Below are 26883 nucleotides of genomic sequence, written 5' to 3'. Positions count from 1 at the left end.
ATACAACACCAAATAGGATTTCTAGCAGAAAAGTTTTACAGAGCTTGACTAACACTTTTGGATTAGGACATGGTATTTTTTCAGGAGAGAAGTGTGCACCTGTCCTAAGATGAAGGCACAAAGATCAATCTTGCATTAACATAACTTTATTTGTTTTTTTCTCTTCACTCCTAGGCAGCAGACATATTTCAGACCATGCACACTTAAGGGAAAAGTAAATCCACATAGAAAGGGTAGATTCCAGGAAAGAAAGATGGAGAGAAGGCCTTGTGTTTCAGAGTAGTGAGTGCTGCCTCAATGCTTCTATCGGAATAGGGCAAACCTAATCAATCTGATCTTGCCAGGAGAACACAATAATGTAAGGTGTTCCTGAACCAAGTCATTCTGGCTATGTCCTGTGGCTTCCTTCCAGTTTCAGCATAGGAAGCTTTCCATCTGAGAGAGGCTGAACTGCAAAGACCTGCCCCTTCTCTTGGATTTCGTCTCGCAGTCGTTGGATTTCCAGCTGCTGCATTTCTATGATTTTTTCACTTTCTTTCTCTGCATTCAACCGCAGCACAGCTGGGCTGGAGAGCAGTTCACTGGAGGGAGCTAGAAGATATCAGAGAAGAGAGAGCAAAATAACATAGATTCCAGCTTGCGGAGTTCTTGGGAATGACAAAGGACAGGCATTTTTCAGAACTGAAAGAGTAGAGCTAAAGTAAGATTCTGAAATATTCAGGAGTTTCTACTACTTACATCACAATACAACAGGTACCACCAGGGAGACAAGCTGGAACTATACAGACAGACTACCAGAACAGTGTTCATAGATAACAAAGAGGGCTTCTGAAATGAAAACTGTTAATATGGAGACATACAAGAAGCATTATTCACCTGTGTCTTGAATTACTTGCTTTTTCTTGGCTAGTCCTAGCATTGACTGGAGGTCATGTACCTGGGTGCGGGTCACCTTCAGTTCTCGACGCAATTCATTAATCTCCTTAATCAGACTCACATTTTCCTGCAATAACAAGAGGCTCTATAATGAAAAGTGCAGGTACTACCTGGCTTAGCAATATGTATCCTCCTATCCATGGGAAAGGACACTAGACAGCGCAGAATCAGTATCACAGGCAGCAGATATCACATGCTTACTGAGCTCAGGATAGCCACACACACCACGGTATTCAGGAAAGGCTACAGTACAGATTTGATGTAAAACATCGGTGTTCTAATCACACTAGTGATTAGCTAGTACTTGCTTTGCATTTATGACTGCAGCTGTACTTTAAGATATGATCTTCTTTGCCAATTCCACAGTGAAGCTCAGGTCCCTTTCTGAGATGGATTTAATTAATTCAGAATTAACGTGAAGAATTTCCATATCTCCCTCCAGTGTGCAATATTTTGCTTTTCACTTGCCGCATGTGTTTTTTCACCTAAGTTATATACTTATCTCCTTGCATTTCTTCAGAGTCCTCTTCATAGGTTTTGACTAACATCACTTTCCAACACCTCTCCCAAATTATTAAGACATATATGGAGCATATAGATCCTTGATATACATACTGCTAATATTTTGTTACAGGAAAAGTTGGCCGTCCTTTCTTTTTTAGTCAGTTTTCAATCTATAAAATATCAACCCTATAATTCCTTAACAGTCTGTTACAGAGTATCTTGCTGAAATACTTGTGAAAGCACAGATGTATGTAATATGGATCTCTCTACCCACTGCATTGACAGATTGAAAGACTTCAACAACAGTATGGACCAATAAGGAAGGATAATAGTGAAGGATAATAAAACTGCTGCCTGAGAATAAGAAACAGGGGTGCCATAGATATTTCTGTTCTGAATTTAAAGGAAGCAAAGTTGTATCTTTGTCTCATACAAAGGCAAAGAGCTACCTGATCATATCAGCAGCAAGTGGGAATCCTAAACACTTGCTACCACACTTGTATCGAGAGTAGCAGTGATTTCACCTGCCTGTGTTTTTTTCAGACATTTAGAACACAGCCTCATTCCAGCCTCTGGAACTTTACCAAATAGAGACATATTTTAAAAGGATAAATGGCCAAAAGGCACGTAGAGACTGCCTCATCTAATACCAATCTCAAGCAACTGCAAACTCAGCAAAACAGCAAGAGATAAGAAAAAAAAAAGATTGATATTTTCCTATGAAAAAGGTGTATTTTCAAAACTTCATTTTTTGATGAGATGACAATTTGGGGTGGTACACCTAGGTTGTGTGAGATTTCCCTAAGGCACAGTATTTGTTCCTACACAGCACACTGATAAAAGTGTTAGCATCATACGAGAGTCAGTGTAGTATGACTGGACAGTTTGGAACAGGTTAGCAGCAAGGCACTGTGCTCATAGCAAGTCTCTGCACAGGGATGCCCTCCGGGATTTCAAGCCAGCAGCAGTAACTCAAGGTGTTTGCATGTGGTAAGATTATAAATACTTAACACTAAGGAAAGTATTCTGGGTGTGCTTGAGTGCCTTAGCTGAAAGTCACCTGTCCTCAGAACCAGACAATGACAAAGAGGCAGATTGTGGAATGTGTTAAGGTCTGAACTTGTTGGGCAAGACCTGTTGTTTTGGCAGTGATTGTGTTAGACTCTAGATGTAGGATGAGCTGAAGCCTGCTCTAAAATGAATAAACAATAATCTTTTGTAGACTCTGACTTCGTTAATTGAAGTCTTTAAACATGGATGAAATTTGACAAACTGTGCGTTTATCCCAGAACTTGATCCTGAAAGGCACCCATGAAGAGGGTGACTTCTGAGACTCTCTCAGGAAGACTTTTATTAACAGTGTTCTGGATCGCATACACCACTTTTGTTTAGGTGCACGTCTTTGGTAATGAGTCATAAGTTTACTCTGGGTAAACTGACGCAGCTGAATGCCTGCTATCAAGTCAAGATCTTGCATTAGGTCCATGGCACAGTGCAACATCTCTCCCATGTGAGGCAGCCTGGGCTGTGTAGAATTGCCTTGCTTGCCTTGCTGGATGCCAAAAAGCTGCCTGTTGACAGTGATAATATTTTTCTGCAGAGGCTATCTGCAGAGATGAACCTTTAAATCAGCCCTTGAAGTCTGAGAAAAAGCCTGCACTGAAATAAAATGACCATGCAGTGAGTTAAAATAGATGCATATTATAAAACTTAATGTCAAAGGAGGTGGCAAAGCGGAGATTGTTTCAAAAATAGATTGATCAAATGCACATAGGATGAGGCCATCAGGAAGGACTGCATAACATGTATGGATGCAGCCCAGGAAGTCCCTACAATGCTGACTGCCAGAAACAGGTAGGACGTTATAGAAAATATCGTGCTATTCATGCTTTTTTTTAATATACTTTATAAGCACTCTTACTTCAAGATTATTAAGTACACCTAATGCATCCAGGTGATTAAAGAAGCCATTATGAGTATAGAAGATTTGGAAGGAAACTAACAGACGAACAACAAGCAACTTACCAAGTGGTAAGAATAATTAAAATTATCTTCCCAGTTCTAATCAGCTGTTGCAATAGTCACTAATAAAATGCAGCAATGAATAGTCACTCAGAGAGAAATGCATAGCTCTGAAAATGTAATTACAAATGAGAACTAATAGAAATACAGAGCTAGAAGGCCTTCAAGATGTCATGCACCTGTTCAAAAAAAACCCTGACAGAAGTTCATCTAAACTAATTTTAAAAGACCACTGTGAAGGACTGAAAGACCATGATAATTCCTCCTGGCTGTAAAGACTCATTAATCCATGATACTTCAGAGAACTACTTTTTCTTTGAAGAAACCAGCCTGGTTAGAACCTTTGATATCTTCATCTTCCAGATGTTTTATTAATTCAGTTTTAATCATCATTTCATGTTAGGCTTACTGATCCAAGACATCAAGTATTATCATTGTAAGCACCATCTGTCACCCTATTCCAGCAGGGAAATTTCCAGGTTATTTTTTGAAACCATCTCCTCTTCTGCCAAGTGAAAATTTCTAACCCAGAGAAGTAGCAGAGAAATTAAAACAGGGCTAGGGAAGAAGATTGCTGCTGCCTGCCCCTGAAGGAGGACTATGAAGAAAGCGTGGAAACACAGAGGACTTAAAAGGGGTCAAGGGTATAAAAATCCTGAGGAAGCATAAAAATTAACAGTGAAAACAGGGCTAGTGAGGGGAAAGGGAAATGCTGACCAAGCAGAAGGAGATCATGGTAATAATAGATGGTGGGAGTGTTGTCCTCCCTGGAAATTAGCTGTTGGGTTGTTGATGTTTCCATTCCAAGAGAAAACACACTGGATCTTTGGCCTCAGTGGTTGCAAGTCTATCTTGCCCTGTAAGAACAAGAATTCTGAGCAAGATGTCTTGGTACTGATGGGCACATTCCTCATTTGTTTTTGAACTTCCAATGGAAACCCAGACCTGAAAAGCAGTTTTTTTGAATTTTTGAAAGAAGTTTTTTGAATTCAGACAAGTAAAAGTGGGACTACATGGCCAGAAAAGTCAGTCTACATAATAGCAGCAATTTCTGGCAAGAGTTGTTTCAACTGTTAAGAAACTAGATCAGCATAGCTGCTAAAGTTTCTTTTGTGCAGTTGCTTCCTTCTCCGTAACACGTGGAAGAGGCTGCTTACCTGCATGATGCGCACGTAATCACCTCGGTGGATTTCACTTTCCTTCACCAGCTTCTTTTTTAAAGTTGCAAAATTCCTCTCAAGATACTCTCGCTGTCTGATGTACTCCTGCTGCAAATCTGTGTCTAATTCTACAGTCTCCACCTGAGGGGTGACAGCATGTTCCCTCAGTAACTACAATACAAAATGAGCCCACCTGCAAGAAGACAAAGGCCTTAACTCACCATGTCAGTTTGATGGACGTATTTGGCGTAAAGCTCACAGATCCTATCCTTCAGTTTTTTGGAATCCTGAATGTAGCCCACACAGTTATGAAGATCTGTTTTAAATCGTTTGATGAGAGCTTTCATATTTTGTTCCTGCAAGAGTTATGTAGGTATACTCTGATCCAAGTGATTAGTACGCTCCACATTGTGCAATACCTTGAAAGTTTAGTTGAACTGGTAAAAATCTCTATATGCTTTAAGTCCATTTATTTTTTTAAATATATCATTAAAGAAAACCTGCTCAGGCTGAGCCCGGTATGTGGAATACCAGCGACAAGTTTTAGCAGCAACACTTAGCCCATGATACCTGCATTAGGTAATGGCCGTGCCAGCACCCAGAGACCTCAAGTGAAGAACAGAGCATTATCACCAATACCATCCCACAGTGTCCTTTCCCAAACAGCCTACATTCTTATTTAGAAAAAAAAGATACAAACAGTGAATGAGAAAACACGAGGGGCAAAGGATATATCAGACATGTATAACTTGATAGTTTCACATTTAGATTCCCCTCTCGCTGTTATTTGTTTTCTGACAGTCCCCTCTCCCTTCTTTCTCCGTTCTTTATTGCTTTAATTTCAGTTCTTTTTGCTCCCTCAAGTCTGACCTTCTTGTTCTCAAACACAAGGAGCCCTTGTCTCCTCCATGAATAAGCTCATCCTTCATTTCATCCTGTTAATGCCTGCATATCATTGTAGGTGCTAACTCATGTGTACCCCCTACGTGGGTCCACTGTGCTGAGATTTCAAGTTCGGGCAGGAAGAATTGGTATGTTAGGCATGTGCCTCCCTGCTCAGTTAAATCTGGGAGAATATAGGTGTTGATTTTTTGAACGAATTACATTTAAACAGATGGAATCTTTAATATCAACTCTCCAATACGGTTACAGGCCTGGAAGACATCTTCTTTTGTTGCTACTTACCAGAGGTTCTCCTGTTCACTGGACCTTCTATACAGGGTCCATGAAGGAGCATTTTGCTCAGGTTAATGTTTCTGCAGCATCCCATCCCCACAAGTTTCATCCTGCAGGAAGTGGGGACCACTGCACAGTGGTCGCAGCCCGTACCTTCTGCCTCTCTCTGTGCACCTCACGGTCAGTTGCCTTTAACTTCTGTTGCAGTTCTGTGATGTGCAGTTCCAACCGGGCGTTCTGCTTGTGGAGTCGTTCCAGTTCCCCCTCCATCTGCAAGGAAATGAGAGGAGGAAATCAGGACTAAAAGTAGACATTACTGAAAAAAAAACCAACATGAGCCAGGAAAAACACAGAATTAAAGTACAGACACAAAGGATTAGGTCCCCCTTCAGGTTAAATTGAAACTTAAAATTTAAAGTCAATTTTGGAACAACACTGCCCTCTGTCAGAAAACACAGAAAATGCAAAACTGGATAGTTGTCCAACATGCAGTTTTCCAGGATGAGCTGAAGCGGAGCTGTAATGTTCCATCAAAATAAGGATTGGTGGAGATGGAAATTAACAGTCAATACTGGAAAGAATAAGTGCAGCAATGAGAAGAATTCAGTGCTGAAAATAAACAAATGCATGAAAAGTTGTGACTGCGTAAACAGAATGGGCAGATAAGAGGCACTGAGGACACTCCAGCACTTCCTGATATGAGTTCATGACCAAAGGAGAGGGTAGGACTTTCATTATGCTAGTCGGACATGCATATAAAATGTTCATTATTTTGCATTTTATTTAAAAAGGCTTTTCTTCTGAATAAACAGACTTCTAAAAACTAGCAGGTCACTGACTAGCTATATCACCATAGTTCTAATTTGGCTCTGTTAAAGGCACATCAATGGAGAGATTATGGTAATGTGGTATGAATAAATTGCCTAAATGAATTTGCAAGTTATGTATGAACATATGGAAAATTTCCATGAAGCAGGTAAAGAATGTTAATTTGGCCACGTACCTATCCTTTCCATTGGGTAAGGTTTGCAGAAATCTGTAACATTTTACAGAGAAGAAGTTCATCTTCTCTTCCTGCAGACCAGGAAAGACAGTCCCTCACAAGCTCTGCAGGGTAGGCAGAGGCAACCATATATGGATGAGAAATATTTTTGATCAAAACTGACATCGCTGAAGAGTCTGGCATTAAATACTGAAATGGGAGTTTAAGTAACCATATGCATGACTGGAAGCATGTGATAAAAAGCTAAATAGCAGCTACTGTGTGTAAGTATTTTTATTAGGCACAAAGATATCAGTGCTGTGTGTCCTTCAAAGAAGTCAAGGAGCAAACAAGGTAGAATCTTCCAAGGGATTTGTCTGGCCATCTTTGTAATGAGATAAAGGGGCTGAGTAGCAGAGGTCAAATGACCATGTTACTCACCTCACGGATCTGCTCCTTCATTACCATGATTTCATTTTCACGTGGTTGTATTTGGTTCTTAAGCTCCTTTATTTTGTAATCCAGTACAAACTTGAACTTTTCCAGTTCCTGATTTTTCTTTTTTAGATCATATATCCGCTTCTCCTGGAGTAAATGGGTAGAGAGATCTGAATCAGACCTAGCATTCTTGAACAGACTCCTTGGTCAAGGCATAAATATAACAGAAGCAAACATAGCAGGCACAGATCTTGTGGAAGAATTGACTTTTGTCACACATCTCACACAAGTTTCAGGGGGAGGGGTGTCAAATAATGCAGAGATATCTACAAATCCCAGAGCAGGGGATAAGAAACTCAACAGTCTGGACTTTGGCTCCTCAAGGAATGCTTAGAATGTAGCTCCCATAAAGCTCCCAAACTGAAGACTACAAATTCCTTACGTTAAAACTGAGCTTCAAGTCATGTCTCGGGCAGAACAGATACTGGATAATATCATAACACAATACTGCTAATATGAATATCTGCATTCAAGTAAAGGAGGGTCCCTTTAAACAGAATCAATCATCCTGTTTCTCACCTTGTCTTGGATAGTGTCATCTCTCTCTTGAATCTCCCTCTTCAGTGCCAAGATGTCCTTCTCCAGCGAGGTAATTATGCCTTGCAGCTTCTGCTGTTCCAGTTTCATTTCCTCAATCTCACTGTTTCGGTCCTCAATGTCTTTCTGTAGACTGTTGAACTAGAGAGGAGAACAGGTAAGAATTTAACCACCTCCAAAATTTAACCATCCTGCTTGGTAAGGATTACTTAGACAATGTGGGAGAAAGGATAGCAAACTGAGAGACTGCAGGATTTAATTATCACTGTAGGTAGGGTTTTAATATGCTGGACTATATAGAAGAAAGCAAACAGCTGAAGGAGAGATCAAAATTTTAATGTTGGGGACAATTGTGAGTAATAAAATCCTAGGCTTATTGGTAGAACCAATAAAAAATGATGGTGCATGTAAACCACAAAATGTCTACTGCATTAAATGAAGTACTAGTAGAAGTTTTTTTCCAACAAAATACTTGCAGACTCGGAGAAATGAAAAAGTCCATTTCTTGCCGGTGATATGATGAACAATATTGCTTATTATTCATAACGTCAAACTATACAAGACAGCAGGAAGTATACTAATAAAAACACACCTGTCTTTCTTTAGTTTTACCAGCAATGCAATCAGCACACAACTGCATCTTCTTCCAAACATTGTAAAACGTGCAAAGTGACATAAAAAGAGACAATTGTTCTCATATGTGACAGAAATGTCCAGCATGTATAGACTAAATTAACAAACCTTGACATATCGCAAACCGCATTCAGTTCTCAGCTATAGGTCTCCATGATTAAGTCTGATTTTAACACAGAAAAAGAGATACCCTTTTCCTCATAATCCCTGTTTCTCCTTTCAGTCGCAGGTTTGATTCCTTTTCTTCCTGGAGTCGTCTCTCATATTTGATTTTGATTTCCTGGATTTCTCGGTCTTCATCTTCTTCAATCTGTTTCTTAATTTCTTCATATATGTGAAGCTGCTGCCTGATAGTCTCCTCTGTCTGCAATTAGGGAAAGCAAGCATTAGAAAAGACAACAGTATTTTGGGCCTGCATTTAATGGATTCTTCAAGTTCCACTGCAGGAATATTGTTTAGACTCAGCAGTGTTGTGCAATGTAAGCACAAAGACTTAGGCTTACAAACCTGAGAACTTGTCCTGAAAACTATCATCAGAGAGATTGCTTTGGTAGCAGAAAATGCAGACATGAGTAAGATTTGAGAGAATCTTTTAAAATTGCTATTTCTGGTGCATTAAGACTTGTTTTTGCCCCACTCTCTGTTCCCTTGTCACATTCTCTGTACACAACCGGTACTTCAGTGAAGAGCTAAAACAGTAGTGTTGACAGAATTTATAAGATACTGGCTATATCTGCAGTTACCTCTACAGTAACTCTGTAGTGCATCAGCTATCTGGCTGCACTGTAATCTTTGGCATGGAGTACACTGAGCTACAGGTTTTGACTACAGCGGGCAGAAGTTTTTGGAGTAGTCAGATATTTTTTCCTTTGCTCCCCTAATTATGGAGGCAGGATCCTCGGGGATTTAGTGATGTTGACGATTTCAAAGACCAGAAGTTGATGTGTCTCAGAATTCACCACTGCAGTAGTATTATCTCTTCACTAAAACAACTGCTTGACTGAATCTCTCTTTCTCAATGATAGTAAATATATCAGCTATACTATGTTAATCATCAGGAATTCTTGCATCGAGGGAAGAGAGAGGTGAAGCTAATAACACTCAAAGGTGTTCTTCTCAGAAGATCACCTACCGAGGGCACGAAACCCAGACAAGCTGGTAACTCAGCTGGAGTTTTCCTCATTACTATTCTATCTGTCAACATATTTCACTGTTTACAAGCAGATTAGGATTTGCATGCAGGGAGCCAACTTCTCCTGCCCTGGAGAATATCTTATCACAGTTGGAAATAAAAACACTGTCAATAATTCAAACTGCAAAGCAAAGTTCTTACCTCTTCCAACAAAACAGATTTCTCATTAAGTTTTTCTTCATAATATTCTGTTAGCTCCTCCAGAGCCTTGCTTTTGCTTTCCTCCAAATCATGCAATTGTTTCTCATATTCCTCCTGCATCCTCTGAGATTTCACTTGCAGCTCCTGGTATTTTTCATTTTCGATTAACAGTTTCTGATTATTGCTAGATTCTGGTGACATTAAATATATAGAACTGATGAAACTATTAGGAAAACAAGGTACTTTCTATTTTTCTACATTACTGTTTTCTGCTTTGGTCTTTTTGACAGCTGGTTGCAATCAGTTACCCTTGAAGCACCACCTCACTTCAACACAATACAGTAGGTTTACACTCTGTGACAATAAAAATATTTTACATGAGAAAAACATATCTTGAATTTCCTGTTCTTGCCTCTACTTATGGCATCCCCTTCTCCAAGGCAGTCATTCACCTCTCTTAGCTGTGTTTCTGCATACCTGACCATATCACTGCTTGGTGCCTCAGAGCAGAATGTTGCTCTGTCCCACCCTGAACGAGCGCAAAACATACACTGAAATTTCCTAGTCTGCTGTGTCAACAAATGCCCACCAGCCTGTCTATGCAGCTCCTTGATAAAGCAGCCCAAACGAAGCAGTACAGGCACCACTCCTACAGGGTACGAGCAGACAATGGCCTCTCTGACTGCCAGACGACTTTGGTGCGAATTTTCAGTATTTGTCTCAGTATTTCCAATTTGTCTCATTTATGAATCCTGGGCCTGGGTAGTTCCATATTGTATGCACTATACACTGTCCTGCTTGGTAAGGTATTGCTATTTTTATCCAGTCAACTACAAAATAAATGAAAAAATCACTAATCCCAGGAACCAGATATCTAAAATACAATATCCCTGTGTGTGTTCTCATGGACATATATGCACTACAGTTTAGGCAGACTTTTTGTCAGCAATACTTTTGTGACATATATGCCACCCATTTTACCTTGTACCTTGCACTGTATTCACCTCTCCCTGTAACCTTATTTGCCATGGATCTAATGCACTTACTACAAATATAGTTATAAACATATGTTATAGTCTAACCTAGGTCTTGCACCTCCTTGGCTTGTTTCTTCATTAGCTCAAACAGTTGATATTGGTGTTGTAGCTCCTGTTTTTCTTTTTCTGCTTGTAAAATCTGGATTAAAAAAAAAAAAAAAAAAAGAAACCTTACTTCGAAAGTAGGCAAACCAGTATCCAAATTCTTTGTGTTCTTGCCTGTGGTGGTGAACTCACGCACAATGTAATTTGCATCTTTGAAATCACTTACCAAAATAGGTTAATGATATGCATTAATAGCCAAGTTTTCCCTGAGATTAATTTAAGGCAGGTTACTAAATTAGGGAAAGCCAAGAGAAAGCAGCAAATGGTATTCATACAATACAGAGTATATTCATAACTTAAGCAAGAGCCACGAAGCCCTCCATTTCTTTGTGCATATCTGCTTGGGGAGTATTCACAGTTTCACAAGTTAGCAGCAGAAACACTCCATTTTATGCAACAGCTAAAAAGGTTAGTGACAAATCTGTCCAAGGCTGTCATTTTGTTTAACCTTAGCACACACTGATATTCAAACTGAAAGTGTGATTTACTTGCCTAGAACTTTTATTCACCTTCAAAGGCACTTGCTTTCAAGCCTATAATCAACAAGCCTAAAGAAGAAGCATTACTATAGCTAAGATTATTAAAACTCTATGGCCAAGCACTACCCATGGAAAGGCCTGCAGAACTGCAGAAGAAAGCTGACAGATAAAACACAGGTAGAGCAATCTGTAAGGAGCAAAAAGGTTTCCTTCTGAAAGCTCAAGCTGTACAAAAATGAGGAAAAAGAGAAGGGCTCAAACTTTGGCTACTTAAAATCAAAAAACAGAATAAGAAATGCCAAAGAGCAAAACAGCCTGAGGAAAATCTTGCAGAAAGCATAAAAATAAACAAGTAAAATTCTTCAAAAAGTTTAACAGCAGAAGTCTGCCAGAATATTTGTAGGGCCAAGAGAAAAGATAAAGATATAAAAGCAGCAGTGGGAGATGACAAGATCATAAAAACATAGCTAGTAACTTGGCAAGTGTTCACACAGGACTTCTTTATGTCACACTGAAACACTGGTTGAAGGGACTGTGGTACAACTCAACAAGATAAGAAGTAACAAATTACCAGGACAGGATAATATTCATCCAAGAGCTCAAAAGGAGCAGAAGGATGAAAGAACAGAATCATTAACTGTGATATATAATCTCTCACTCCAAGCCATTTTACTACCAGTGACACTGCAATTACTTCACCTGCCTTTTAAATCTACAAAGGGTCCAGAAATACAGCAAATTACTGATCAGAAGAATGGTGCTTGTTCTAGACAAATGTATAGATATTTAGAAAACAGAAACAGTGGACTCAGATAAACAAGGCACTAGGAAGAATTATCATGGCTTTTGGAAAAGGAGATCCTGCCCCATGATCACAGAGGAATCACCAGACACAGGCATAAAAGAAAATCAGGATCTACTTCTGTTTTCAGAAAGCCCACATGGCAACTCACCAGGTGTTCCTGAAGAAGCTAAGCAGACAAGATGTAAAGAAGACAGCATATAAGAACTGTTGCTGGATCCTGTAGCAGCTGCAACTTATATGTGATGGCAGGGTCCCATTTCTACTAAAGTCCTGATCCCTAGTCACCCATTACTGAAACTGATTTTTATGTGAAGATACTTACAGCCTACCTGGGAAAGCTCTAGCATAACCTCCATACTTAAAATGTACTTGGGTTCAGAAGATTTCCTTGAACAGCCTTATTGGAAAGGAATACTTGATTTTTTCAGATTTTTTATGGTATTCATATACGTATACATATATATATATAGATATATATGAAAGCTTGAATTTAACCCTTTAGTGAAAGTAAAAGGCTTTTTGATATTTACTGCTGCAATATGAATCATACCTCATGTTTGGTTTTAAGGCAGTCTATTTCCTGGGTGAAAAGCTCTTTTATTTCCTTTATTTTTTCATTACAGTTCATGTCCTTCAGACGTAGCTGGTAAGCATTTTCTGTCTGTAGCTCTTTCACACGAATCTGCAGGTCTAGCAGTGCCTGACCCTGGAGATGGATGACAAGATACTGTTAACAGAGATACTATTTGCCAGTAGCAGGTTTGTTAGGGATGTTATATCTACACACATATGTTTTTGAAAAACAACTATGCAGAGAATTTTCAGACATATAGATCAAGAAAAGGTCACATTTCAGAAGTAAGATTTTTTTGACATCTTAAGATATGGTTCTCAGAAATGCTACTTTTGACTTCTCCACTCCATTAAAACTGCTTTCAAGGGATTGTAGACAGTGTCAGAGAAAAGTATAGATTTTTCTCCATCCTCACTGCTCTCCTCAATGCTGTTTATATTTTAATAAGCAGGTCCAGCTACTTACTGTAGCCTCTTCTTATGGAAAAAGGTATGCCAGCCCTCCTAGACAGAGGGTCACACAGGCACAGCTAATCACAAACATTTTGAAAATGTAATTCATAAGCTGTAGTCTAGGAATCCTAGAATTCATGCTCACAGGTTGCTCCTCCTACCTTCTCTTCTATATCTGATCTCATAATCAGTACTTCTTCAGCATATTCAACTTCCTTTTCCCGTTTCAGTATCTGACCTTCTTTATCATACACCTTCCAGACCAAAAAAGATCCATCCTTTGAAGCAGTCAGTAGAAATAGGTCATCATCTGTTACAAACATCTTAGAAGGAAGAAATGGCAAAATGATAGTAGAGACGAGGAAAAACAAAGACACGGTTTACTCTGTATCATTTTTTTCCCCCATACCCACAGATTTCCAGTCATTTCTACCAATGAGAATACTAACATAGCCCTTCTACCATCATTTTGATCATGTCCTCTACTCCTGCTTCACCTAGGTCCAGATCACATGGAAAGGGTAAGAAAAACAGAATGCAGGAAGACACTGGATTCACTTCTACTCTCTAGGCTGTAGGAAGATTTTCAAAAACAGGGAACTGACAAGATCTTCTAGATAATTCTAGCCCAAAATGGCAGTTCATATGACAATTCCAAAGGTTCTTAGCCTTTTTCTTTGAGAAGCTGGTTAAGCAACAGACGGATTAATGTTTTCTTCTGAATATACAAATAAGTCCAGCTAGAGCTACCTAGTAACAATTATTGTCACCATCTCCGGACATCCTTGTGGCCATGTGCACAGAGCAAGGATTCCAAACGATAGAATTCAGATCCTAATCCAGTCAAAGTCCTGTATTTGACAGTGATATTTAAAATGCCCAAGCTATAAACTGTTTTAAGAAGATAGAACACATGGCTTTCTGGATAAAGCATGCTGAAATATCCCTTGTTGGAGACTTCACGCACTTTGTTCCCTATCTTTTGGATAAGGGATATCCTTGGATGGATCTTAAAAGGCTGTTCATCAGCCTTTAAGAAATACACTATAGTTAGCTATCAGTGTTGCAATCTCTTCTGCAAGATACCCTGCAGTGAATTGCTTAATATATTCATTGCATTCCCCTTTCCATTCCAACAAGAGATTTTCAAGCCTGCATAACTTTATTTTCCTCTTTATTAGCTGTATCAAAGTTCTCCATCAGAGACATGCCACATTAGGCATCTTGTCCAAGCTACTGCAGCCCCTCTACCTTTTAGCCAAAAAAGGCTTATCCAATATGTCCGTTTCTATAGACAAGACTCCTACGAATGTTTTAAACTGCATTTTCCACATGCTGGTTTAAACTTGATTTTAACATGCTATACTATCAAATGAGAAGCCCACTGCAAAAGGAGAAGGGTGTAACTGGGGTGTAACTGCCATGGCAAAGAAAAGAACATACTCTATTTTACCTTTGTAACAGGACCTGCATGGGCCTGATACTCATTGAACTCTGTGGGCAAAGGCAATGGGTACCTCATAGTTCGGATTGTCCCCAAAGATGTACCAATAAATAACATATGCCCAGAGTGGGAAACAGCTACTGCAGTATAAACAACATCAAAAGCAGGAACCTCATGCAGGATCTAGAAAACAAACAAACAAACAACACTATGTTCCACAATACTGTTACTTAATGTTAAGTAATTATGCAAAGATTACTTATTGCATAACCAGTTTTTATATCACTACCTGAAGCAAAGCTGTTAAAAGAATCTACATGCCAACAGGAGTAAAGCCAATAACAACAATTAATATTAAACTTTATACATGCGCACAAGTTAACTACTTGTGAGAATTTTGATGTTTATCACATATGATTTACTACCATTCTGGATTAAAAAAAGGATGTAGCCCACAATGAGTAGATGCAATAAATTTGTATTTCAGCAAAAGAGTCAATACAACATTGCAAAGTTATTTGGTTAGCAGAGTATTTTTAAGGAAATCCAATAAAGTTATAGATATAAAATTACAGAAAAAAATCTCAAGTATCATGGCAAAGGACATCAGAACATTATGATAATAAAAAGTATCCATAAAAACTGCAGTTATCAGAAATTGTCTGATTTTTGTCAAGAAGGTCATGGTTAAAGCAAAGCACTAGTACCATCCCCAGAGAATGTAGCAAAATCACACAATGTTAACTCACCGAAGACTCTGAAATTTCCTTGAGTGTTTGGTCAGATCCAACAGCAAAGATGATTTTGGGAAAGGGAGACAGGGCAATGCTGCTGTAGTTGCAGGACCTGAGCACACATTCTGACTCCCTTTTACCTGACAACAAGTTCCACTCATACACAGCACCATGTGCATCACAGGAGACCAATTTAGCATCATCCGCACTCCATTTAACTGCACGTATCTAGGGAAAGCCAATGTTTACAGACATATCAGAAGAAGTCATTTTACTGGGAAATCCGTGACAGCTTTGGAATCATACTTCTAATTAAAAAAAAAAAAAAGTTTCTCAACTAATTGTCTTTTAGCATTAAGAAAAACAACTGACAGACAGAAAATTGTCCTAAAAATGATCAATGTAATTTTTTTTCATAATTTATTATTGGGATACTTTAGACTCATTCTGCTACTTGACAGTCCTTCCCTTTCAGTTTAAGAACAGGCTCTTTATATGCACCTAGCACATTCATATGCTGTTAGCTGATCTCTCCATAAAGAAAACTGATCTTTGTATTTCTATTTTGAATTTTTGGACACATTTCTGATCCAAGATTATAATTTACCTTTCTAAAATTTATCTTAAACTTATCAATTAGTGCTTATTTAAAACAGTCATATATTATAGGGTTTGTTTACTGACCTTTCCACTATGTCCTTTCAGGTTATTAGTATTTTCAAAAGTGGTGGTGGAATAAATGTGAATCACATTTCCATTAACTGCAGCAAAAAGATGGCCTCCATTACTGAATGCACACTACAAAAAGAACATTATCACCCATTACTGAAGATGCAATGGATATAAAAAACGCATGCACTGAATTCCTCTGATATCATCTAGTATCTGAATGTGACAAAAATAAAATTCTTCAATATCATTTACTTTTTACTGCCTTCTTAATTGATGATTTCCCCTATAACATTCACTCCTTTGGTATTTCTGAGCAGACCACCCCTTTCTTCAGGTTCCCTGGTTCCCAGTTTGCATCAGTCTCCAGGTTCTTTTTCCAATACTCAGAATCCTTTTCTCTCTGCTTCGATATTCTAAATCCTATTAGGATCTATGAAGAGGATCCTATCCCCTATCACATTCTTAATCACCCTGCTCTAACTTCCAGGACTCCCTAATATAATTTCTGAATCACTGCTTACCTCTTTGCAACTTCTCACAGCGAATTCCTTAAAAACATGCATGTCCTCATACAGCAGACTTATAAGACGTAGTTTGTCAGAAAAACCAACCAAACAGAATAGGCCAGTGGGGTGAAGAGATACTGTGTATGCTTCCTCCTGGTATTGCTTGTACAGCTCCAAAGTGCTAAAAGAGAGAACCATCACTCAGCATGCAACAGTTCAAACACCCCATGCATGTCTGCTTGGAGAATATCTGGCCCAACAGGACAACAGCAGCTACAATCTGACTTTGCCTTATCCTTGAGGAAATGTGTTGCCAATTGATTAAGTTATGATCAGAGAGGTGTTACAGGAAACAAAGGCAAGGCTGAACCCACTGGGACAGACAAGGCAGGGAAAGTGCAACAGCAAATGCTTCTTTACTGTTATATAAGAAAGAAGATGAATGAACTTTTGATTGCAAACATACATACACAAACATCCGTTCTAAGAGGTCTTTCCCTCTAAGGATCCTTAAAACTTGGACGCATTTTGCTGAAAAACTAGGGCTATGAAAAAGGAGACAGGACAACAATATCTTAAGACAAAGTTGAACAATATGTTCCTAAAGATTTTTTTCCAAAACATATCAGACTTTTGAAACCAAAATGGCATAGTAGAGATAAACTCTTATTCTGTTCATTTTGATCCTAAAAGCACTGCATATTCATACTCCCCAAACCACGTGAATAAGACCATTTGCATCCCACATAAGAATTTTACCATATGGTTGTTCATATATGAGATTGCTGCTATTTCCTGCTAAATACAATATCCAGAAATGCAAGAGATGATAGCGAACATGAATAACTCTTTACTTGGTCTTGTAATTCCAGATGCGGACAGATCTGTCCAGGGAACAAGTAGCAACAATGGGTTTCCGAATACAGCTGTCGAGACCAGTGATCGCATCAGAATGTAATGGGAAATGCAGATGTATAAAATGAGCTAACTTCTCCTGAGAAGCAATGAGAACATAGACAAATCAGAAATATGTCACTGTATGCAGCAAGGCAGGTGAGAAGTCTATTATAGCTCTTTGAATATAGTAATCAAACAGATTTGAGGAAATCGCTTAACCCTATCACTTCACTAGTCAGAACAAAGCCCTGGCAACATAACAACATTAGAATCAGATTTATCTTTTTAGTTAGTAATCCAGAAAAGTGTTGGGGGGGGTGGGATGCAGGATGGATATACTAGTAAGAGCAAAATATAATTGCAGGTATTCAAAAAAATGCAAGTTAGACAAAAAATAAAACTGTACCTACAATATTTCTGCTAAGACACCTAATTTCTGCTTAGACAGGCATTTAAAAATAATCAAGTGCCGAGTACTAAACAAAGTAATCAGGATGCTCAATTACAGCATGCTGGAAATTAAGAGCCAATAACATTTCAAAGTGCAGGCACAAAAAAGATCCTATAATTGCATAACTCTTTTCTGTAAAGATTTTTTGTATGACTGCATATAGGTAAGATACTTAGTTCCATGCCAATTAATTTCATTACACTATGTTTATCTCCTGTCCTTGTATTTTTTAATTCCTTTAGAGTATGGAATGTATTTCTTTAATTTGTCCTTCACAGTAGGGTTTTACTTCTAATTAGGACTTCAACAGCTACTATTTCAGACTAACATAAGATACCCATGGCTAACTTTTGGCTTCTTCATTACATTAACATTTCTGTGCAATACAGCAGAGCATAAACTCAACTAGAGTTGCATTAAAAATCCCTCTTTCAATCAGCTGCTCCAACAGTGACATACACACTTAAATGGTCTTAACAGGATTCTTCATTCTTCACAGTTTACCGAATAACATCAGGTTACCTTTAAAGGTTCAGACGCTAGTTAATGGACTTTACAAGAACATATTACAGAAAATGACACTAAATAGCCTTTGCAGTGACAGTTCATCCCTTACTGGGTAAGATTGTACTCACTTTCACAATCTCAGTGGAAGGCATAGTAAACATGTAAAGCTGTTTTTTAGTTGTGCTAACAATCATCGTTTCCTCAGAGGGGCTGAAGCATATACATATAATGTCCTCTCTGTCTGACTGGTCTGGTTCACTGCTGCAGAAGTCCCGAGGAATCTGCACAAGGAATTCATTGCATGGGATGTTACAGGTCCCTGTATTCTAGTAGTGGGCACACACACTGTAGCTGACAACTCCTTTCCCACAACATATTTTTTTGTTTAACAATGGAAAAAAGTTTTTCATCTGGAACATAAAGCTTTCCAGAGGACTAGTCTATAACTATGGAACAAATCTTCCTTTCTATGAATTCATTTGGCTTGGCATTTTTTCAGTCTCAGACCCCTATAAGTATTAAAAAATATATTAAAGCAAACTGCATTGTGTGTATATATATATACAAATATATATATATATTCCCCAGAGAAATCATTAGAAATGTCCAGTTTACATATGTGTAATGCTATGACACTCACACATCACATTTTTATGTATATTTTTGTACTGCTTATTATACAGAAGGATGAACTAATGCTGCCATAGCCAAGAGAGCTTCCAGCATTTAGGAACTGTTAAGGGTCATCACCACCCTGGTACTGAAAAGCCAAAGGCAGGCAGAAACAGGATGAAGTCAACGGTTCCTTCACAGGAACTGCAAGGCCCAGACCCTAGCAAATGACAGTAACGTACTGTTAAAATAGATTCCAACTTCCAGCGGCAGAGAGTTGGGAGCTGACAAGGACAGTTTTACTAAGCATCCACAGAGGAACAAGGTCTAGTTCTAGTGATCTAACTTCTAAGATCTCAAGCATAGGGAAGATCTAATTGGTATAAAGGCATGACTGGATCATCAGAGTTAAATGATTTTGTCCAGACAGTTTGTAAGTAAGTACACACACCTCACTGTAGAACAGTTAGACATCTTGCTAGGTTACTTGATATATTAAGAGTGCATAAGTCTCAAAGACCCACTACAGCCATCATAAGAAAGACTTGAGGGGAAAAAAAGGAATGCCTGGGAAAAAAAAAAGAAAAGAAAAAAACAGCTCATGTCTCATGTGAGAACCTTTGCAACCTTGCTTAAGGATGACTGTCATTGACTTTCAGTGCAGCCTCTGACAAGTCACTTCTTTTCTGCATCACTCGGACTGTTAGCTAATGCTTAGAGTGTCCTTTAAGGTCATGCTAAAATTTATTATTAAACACTGAATCAAAAGGAAAAAGAGAACAGGCCTCCATTGTATAATTGTTTGGAAAAGCTTTTCTTCTTCTGTCATAGACAGCCACCTACCCAGATTTCTTGAGTCTCCCTGTAGACATCCTTTTCCTCACTCTTCTCAAACAGAAGAACAACTCCTGGGCTAGATGAACATGCAAAACCTTTGGAATAAGCTGCAACTGCACATATTCGAGGCAAAGTATCCTGTGAGCCATTATCATCAGAAACCAGATCACAGGAGATATCCGAAGAATCAAAAGCAGAAAATGAAGTAAGACTTAAGAGGAATAAAAAAAGACAAACAAAACAAAAATCAGTGGCAACCAAGATATTATAACCCATTCATAAAACGAACAAAAAGGAAATAAATGAAAGACCTGCAAGTAATTCTCATGCACAAGCATGAACCTGTTAGTAATGGCCTCAAATACTCACCTCCCAGGTTCTTTTGTTGTATCTTCTTCCAATTCCCTGGGTGGTATTTTATACTCAACACTTGTCTCCCAGCGCATCTCTCCATTTTCAAGTATCATAAGTCTGCCTGTATCAGTGCCGCATACAACTTTCTCTGCAGACACCCAGGCATGGCACAGGTAATTTTGTAGCTCTCCTTTTTGTAAAATCGTCGCTTTCAAAGTTCCTTCACTATATTTAAAAAGTTTAAAAATGCCATTTCCAGTGATACAAACCTGTGCATTGTCTTGAGGACTGAAGCTCACCTACAGAACAGGAGAGAGAAATTATTTTACGCTACTATGTACACTCTTGGAGCTTTGAAAGCAAATAAACAATTTACAACATCTGTTCTAAAGGCTTTCAATATTTGATGCAGGAAAGCAGTTATGAAGAAAAGATTCATGGAAACAGACATCTGAATCACAATGTAATATGGAAGAGAAAGTAGATTCTGCCCTTGGGGATCAAATGACAGAAGCATGGCCAACATATATCTCTACAGATCAGGTATCTTCATTATTATTCTTATATTCTTATTCACTCAAAGGCCAGATGAAATTTCTGTATCTCAGGAGATGCAACTCTTACCTGTTATGCGCATCAATACATATAATGAGATGCTTATTGGTGAAAACAGAGGAGCAGCAATCTCAATATCTAACATGAAAGACAGTAGGGGTAGAAAAGACAAAGGTTTTCATGCTTAATGGGGCTTTTGACAACAGTGATCCCCACAGTCACCTTCACCTTTTCAGGAACTGAGAGCTCATCAAGTTAGTGTTTGACCCAACCACTGCTTGTAGCTGTACTGCAGAAAAGTTGGCAACCAAAGCCCCATCAACACATTTACCTGGAGGTCATTCACCTCCCAAGAAAGATACTAGTAAAAAAGCGATAGCCAAAACAGGATGCAGGAACTGTTCAAGTGCCATCAGGCTGCTCTAAGCTACTCCTCTGGGGTAGTGCTCAGATCTGGAAATAGAACAACCTGCAGGAAGCAGGGGCAGGAGCTCATGGGGAAGATGACTATTGATCTTAATTCTCTTAGCTGTTTTGCTGTCTATAAGAAACGTATTTTCAGAATAGCAGTTTGTAGCAATTCTAGATCCCTTTTTAAAACCACAGAATCAGAGTAATTTAGCGCAGAAGGAACCTCTGGGTTCACCTGGTCCAACTCCCAGCTCAGAGGAGGTCTTACTGGATCAGGCCTCTCAGGACTGTATCCAGTCTAGCTGTGAGTATATCCTAGGACAGAGACAGTACTTGTCTCTGGGCTATTTTCCAGTGCTGCTTTCCAGCATTCTTATTGTGATTTTTTTTTCTTTTTGCCTTGATATACAGGAAAGAATTTCTGTTTTCTTTGGCAATCTGCAACCAGTATCTCTGATTCTTTTGCTAAGCATCTGTAAGAAAAACTTGGCTCCAACTCTTTACAAAAGTTAAGAAGACAACTACTGGCCATGTTTAGGCAAAATCCCTGACTCCCTCAGCCCTTCTTTATAGATTGACTGCTCCAGTTCTTGCATTCACGGCAACTCTGAGCAGGTTGTGGTTGTCACAGTAGCTCCTTTCCTTTCTCTAGGTTTTCTCTTATCTGTCTCACAGCAACTTTTGAGTGTTGCTACTTGGCAGGCAGTACTTCTGAATCTGAAGTTTGATCTTTTTCCCCTCCTTTTTGCAATGCTGCAATAGGCTCCGCTGGGCCAGCTGCCAAAAGAACCAGTCATTTGTGAATCTCAACATCAAAAATGGGTGATGGAGACTCTTCCAGAAGTGCACTACTGTGCGTGGGTGTTAACAGTAGGCTGCCGTGTACCCCAGCTCTCCCAGGACCTCGTGTGGTGTCGCAGGAGGCATGGTGGCATTGGGAAGGGCCTGGCCGTGCAGCGGTACCTGGCAGAGGCCGTCGCCCGGGCCCTCGATGTGGGTGGTCGCCAGGAGCTGCTGTTTCTCCCAGAGCCAGTAGGCCAGGTGCACATCGGGGGGGCCGGTGGCAGCCACCAGGTAGCGGGAGTCGGGGGAGAAGGCGAGCGCCACGAACTCGCGCACCGGGAGCTCAGCGGCTGCCAGCGTCCGGCGCCGCCGCGTCGGCCCCAGCAGCACTTCAAGCACCGTGACGGACGGCTGCTCCGCCAGCGTCTCCGAGAGGGCCAGGTAGCGGCGGTTGGGGCTGATGGCCAGCGCCTGCATGCCCTGGCTCTTCTCGGAGCCTGCGGGGAGGAGAGGAGAGGAGAGGGGGTCAGGGTGGCCGCAGGGCCCCGCCGGGCTCGGGGCGGGCGCCGGCGCCACCTGGGATGAACTTCTGCCACTTCTGCTCGATGTGGAACTGGACGCAGCTCGCGCCCGCCGCGTACAGCAGGATCTGCTCGTCGAAGAAGCAGAGGCCGCCGGCCACCTGCGAGCGGCACCCGAAGATGGCCACGGGCTGCGCCACCACCGCCGACATGTTGTCGCCGCCGACGCCGTCGCCACGGCAACCGCGGCCCCGGCGGAAGCGGCGGCGCGCGCGAGCGGAAGCGGCGCGGGGCTGGCGGCGGCGGCATGGCGCGGCGCGGCTCTCTCTCCTCGGCGTCGCAGTCGGGCTCGGAGGACTCGGAGCTCTCGGACTCGGAGGTGACCTGCGGGTGGGGGCGGCGCCGGCCGGGGCTCGCAGCCCGGCGCTGCGGCGGCCTCATCGTTTTTCTCCGCGCTCTCCTCCCCGCAGCTCCAGGAGGCCTTTTCCAAGGGCGCGCTCAAGCCGGGGCTCAACGTGGTGCTGGAGGGGCGGCCGCGGGCGCCCAACGACGTGGTGAGCGGGCGGGCTGGGGACGGCCGCCGTGGCCGGGGGTGCCAGCGGCGCCCGGGGTGACGGGGCTGACGGCGCTGCCTCTCCGCAGGACGGGCTGAAGCGGAGCCTCGGCGACCTCAGGCGGCAGCTCGCTTGGGTGGAGCGGCTCGACGTGACGCTGGGCCCGGTGGCTGCCGCCGCGGATGGCGCCTCGCACAGCCCCGGCGAGGGGCACAGCGCTTCCCACAAGGAGGCCGTGGACCCGGAGAACGACTTCCAGAGAGAGATGAGCTTGTACGTGCGGAGAAGAGGCCTCTTGTGGGATTTTGGGACGATGCCATGTGCTTGGGCTCCCTGGCCTGTGCGCAGTCCCAGCGGCGCTTCGCCCCTACGCGTGCCAGTGACCCGCAGGCTGTCACTGGTGCCGTCACTCCTGCTCCGTGTCATGTGTGGATGTGACACAGTGGAGCAGAGGCTGGGGCCCTTGGGTTGTTTCACTGACAAACTCAGTGGAAAACTAAGCTTGAGATCTCACCTCTTTGTTTTTGGCTTCACTGTATCTGTTATAAGTAAAAAGCTAGTTTCATAGTTAACCAAGCTACTAGTTTATGCTCAATTCTTTTTATCTTGACAAAATTTAACTGGAGAAGTACTTCATTGATGTTAAAAAGTCATATAATATTAAGTAATTAGGCTACTTCTGTGAAGTCTGCCAATCAATTTCAGTAGTGGGCAGCAGTTCAGTACTCCTTAATAGATTTCTAGAATGCTTTTTAACTTGCTTGCTGGAGCTGCAGTTGTTTCTCATGGGAATTCCTGAGCAACCAGTGCAATAATATAATTCAAGATGACTTTATTTCAAGCATACCAAAATATGAGTCTAAAAACACAGTAGATTACCAAATGTTTTCCTTCTGATGGTGCTGAATTTGGGCAAAATAACTACAAACTGATGCTTTTATTTTTCACTTATCTTCTGACAAGAAAAAATTTCACACCTTGCAGCAAACTTTCATAATTTTCTGGATTTTTTCTTTGAAAAGTTCTTGTGTTGTTTGTAAACCTGTAATTGAAAAATGGATGAAGTGTGTGTGCTCTACTAGCACCTGAAATACTTTCATTAATAGAGCTTAATGCTGTGGGGGTACAGAGGGTTGATATAAGCCTAGGGTGTAACAAAAATGTATCTGGTATTAGCTGGCTCATACGATCATAATTTCTGTTGCTGTCATGAGATGTGCTTGATACCCAGCAACGTTCATCTGGCCCTGTGTTGTCCCTCTAGTTACCGACAGGCTCAGGCTGCCGTCCTGGAAGCGCTACCGAGGCTGCATAAGCTCCAGGTTCCTACCAGAAGGCCAGATGATTATTTTGCAGAGATGGCCAAATCTGACCAACAGATGCAGAAGGTACGTGGTTTGAATAATGATATGTTCTTTCCTGTGTTACAGGTTGGTTTTAGCTTTTGTTAGGCATTAGCTTTGAAATTTGATCGTGTTCAATTAATTGTTACCTTCATTTCAGTGGCAAAGGCATGTTACAATGTTTGTGTTTGAAATTTTGTTTGTGGTAAGACATTTCTTCTCTAAGTATTTCTTTGGAATTTGGGAACTTTCATAACAGGCTGGAGTGTGATACATAGTTTCCCCTAAATGAAAACTATTTTAAAGATACAGAGACTTTTTCTCCTTGTATGTGAGAATGCCTTAAGACTTGTCGTCAACTATGGCATTAACCTGTGACCCAATTTAAATGTCACTCTTAATTTATGCTTGGTGTCTTTTGATTCTTATGAATTTTAAACAATGTTATTGAACTACATGAGTGGAATTTGGTAGTAGTTTTGTAGTAAGTTTTTGTAGTAAAAGCCATCATAAAGTACTCATTTTCCTTTTCATTACTCATTTTGTTTTTTTATCCCCCAATAAAGATTCGACAGAAGCTTAAGAGTAAACAAGAAGCAATGGAGAAGACTGAGAAGGCAAAACAGCTCCGTGCACTGAGAAAATACGGCAAGAAGGTGAGGTGGAGCTAGAGAAGTGACCCATCTATGCTAAGAATCTAGAGGCTGAGTGGAGAATTTAGAAATCGAGACCACATGAGGCAGTCTAAAGTACATGGAATCTGTTTAGTCTTTTACCTCACTGCTTTGAAGCGAGAGAGAATGAAAGATGAGATACCTAAAAATAAAAAGTCATGGGTGCGAGATGGAATGACACTAATACTGTCTTTGATCCAGGTGCAAACAGAAATTCTACAGAAGAGACAGAAGGAGAAAAAATCCATGTTGAATGCAGTCAAGAAATACCAGAAAGGTAAAGCTGACACATTTAAGTAAATGTGTAATTGGAGGATCAGAGATGTGTGAGGAATGCAGAGCATGGTGAGGAGGTGTGGTTTCAGTCAGTAGTGGTGGGCAGTGAGCTTGAGAGGCTGCTGTTTAGAGCCACACACCAGTGGCAACAAAAATCCTCCCAACTAGCTGCCTTCCCATGTGGGTGACTTGTTGCCATTACTTGCTTAGACTGAAAAATCTTAGTTCTGTGGTGGCAGCTGAGCAACTGTTTTCTTTCCTCTTGTAGGTCTCTCTGACAAGCTGGATTTCCTAGATGAGGGGCAGACTTCATCTCAGGGGAACAAGAAAGGCAGTGGAAGTCAACGCGTAAAGAAAGGGTGAGACGCGTAAAGAAAGATGCTAATGGCAGAATTTGTGTTTTTTCCAGTCTTATCAGAGATTTTTTTGGAACAGTGAGATCTGTTTTAATTGGTATTCCTTAATAGTAAGTCCCAGGTATCTCTCTCTCTCTCTCTGCTAGCTGAAGGGAGTCTATGAGCTATATTGCTATATTGGGAGCTTTCTATTGTTTTTTTTTTTTTTTTTTTTTTCAGACCAAATGCCAAACGACGATACAAGAATCAGAAGTTTGGTTTTGGTGGGAAGAAGAAGGGCTCCAAGTGGAACACAAAGGAGAGTTTTAATGATGTATCCAGCTTTAAAGGAAAAGTCGCTCACAACAAAGGTCCCAGAAAAGCAGGGAAAAAAGCCCTCAATGTAAGTAAAATGTTGCATGCAAATGATTGCGGTTAGTTGGGAAGCCCATCCTGGTCTGCCAGGCCAACCTGAGTGTGTTGTGCTGCCTCCAGGAAGTGAGAATGTTTGTTTGTCTGTGGATATTGAGCATAATTCAAAGACAGACAATGCTGAAGATGGTGATTCGGTGTCTGAGCAAGTAAATGGGCAGAGGAGCGAGTGGGTATCATTGGTTGTTGCCTGTGCCAAAAAGCTCCCTCTCCAGAGAAACTGACAAATATCTTCTCCTTAGTATCTTTCCCATACTATTGAGCTCGAATAAAGTTTGGGGACATGAAAGAAACTGAATCTATTTTCTTTTTGCAGAAGAGACCTGGAAAGAGAGCAAGGCAGAAAATGAAGAGCCGAGCACGCTAAGTGGACTGTTCAGTGAGTTTGTGTTGTCACTGTGTTGTAAAACATTTCTGCTGTCTCCAAGCAACTAACTGCAGAGCAGGCCAGATGCTTCCATGTGGCGTGAGGAAAGTCAGTGAAGACTAGTGCCTTATCACTTATTTCTTAACGTGTATATCCTGAAGGATTTTTTTTTTCAGTTTAAACATTTGGTGCATGTGAACTCATTAAACAGTTTGCACAGTGCATGTGAACTCATTAAACAGTTTGCACAGAACTCCTTCTATGCCTAGTCTGCGTTTATGTTGTGAACATTGGCTGAAGTCTCTGTTCCACTCAAATCCCACAGCTTTTTACACAGCTACTGTTAACTTGCACTTGCTGCCCTCGAGTTCTGGGTCATGTTATT

At 40.7% G+C, this 26883-nt stretch overlaps 2 protein-coding genes across 2 annotated transcripts; one reads left to right on the top strand and one right to left on the bottom strand.

Moving 5' to 3' along the window:
* Positions 1-312: 312 nt before the first annotated feature.
* Positions 313-22746, bottom strand: CFAP57 (cilia and flagella associated protein 57). The gene is made up of 22 exons (XM_088526099.1): positions 22573-22746; positions 22177-22493; positions 20263-20546; positions 19900-20104; positions 18573-18725; positions 17444-17583; positions 16605-16770; positions 16096-16209; positions 15427-15639; positions 14687-14860; positions 13395-13556; positions 12758-12913; positions 10864-10957; positions 9782-9972; positions 8639-8812; positions 7798-7956; positions 7222-7365; positions 5952-6068; positions 4844-4978; positions 4620-4763; positions 877-1003; positions 313-591 (listed from the first exon to the last, which is right to left on the bottom strand). Exons 1-22 carry the CDS (start codon positions 22727-22729, stop codon positions 389-391), a joined length of 3729 nt encoding a protein of 1242 aa, XP_088382225.1. The 5' UTR covers positions 22730-22746; the 3' UTR covers positions 313-388.
* A 78-nt stretch (positions 22747-22824) lies between these two features.
* On the top strand, positions 22825-26718 carry EBNA1BP2 (EBNA1 binding protein 2). Its single transcript, XM_088526097.1, has 9 exons — positions 22825-22896; positions 22988-23071; positions 23160-23344; positions 24336-24459; positions 24981-25070; positions 25290-25365; positions 25633-25723; positions 25940-26102; positions 26448-26718. The coding sequence occupies exons 1-9, from the start codon at positions 22825-22827 to the stop codon at positions 26496-26498; spliced, it is 936 nt and encodes a 311-aa protein (XP_088382223.1). The 3' UTR covers positions 26499-26718.
* The last annotated feature ends 165 nt before the right edge of the window (positions 26719-26883 follow it).

The sequence above is a fragment of the Tinamus guttatus genome, unplaced genomic scaffold (genome assembly GCF_059628265.1).
Source record: "Tinamus guttatus ecotype Peru unplaced genomic scaffold, ASM5962826v1 Tinamus_guttatus_pri_ptg000242l, whole genome shotgun sequence".
Classification (NCBI taxonomy): domain Eukaryota; kingdom Metazoa; phylum Chordata; class Aves; order Tinamiformes; family Tinamidae; genus Tinamus; species Tinamus guttatus.
This window is presented reverse-complemented; position numbering and strand designations above follow the sequence as displayed.

Bases quoted from the DNA above. Each gene is read 5' to 3' on its own strand.
- EBNA1BP2 (XM_088526097.1), top strand. From the start codon at position 22,825: ATGGCGCGGCGCGGCTCTCTCTCCTCGGCGTCGCAGTCGGGCTCGGAG. The intron at 25,071-25,289 runs GTGAGGTGGAGC...TCTTTGATCCAG, and splicing joins TGAGAAAATACGGCAAGAAG to GTGCAAACAGAAATTCTACA. The intron at 25,366-25,632 runs GTAAAGCTGACA...TTCCTCTTGTAG, and splicing joins AGTCAAGAAATACCAGAAAG to GTCTCTCTGACAAGCTGGAT.
- CFAP57 (XM_088526099.1), bottom strand. From the start codon at position 22,729: ATGTCGGCGGTGGTGGCGCAGCCCGTGGCCATCTTCGGGTGCCGCTCG. The intron at 8,813-9,781 runs GTAAGAACTTTG...CCCTAATTGCAG, and splicing joins AATCTGTTTTGTTGGAAGAG to ACAGAGGAGACTATCAGGCA. The intron at 592-876 runs GTGAATAATGCT...GATATCTTCTAG, and splicing joins GCAAGTAATTCAAGACACAG to CTCCCTCCAGTGAACTGCTC.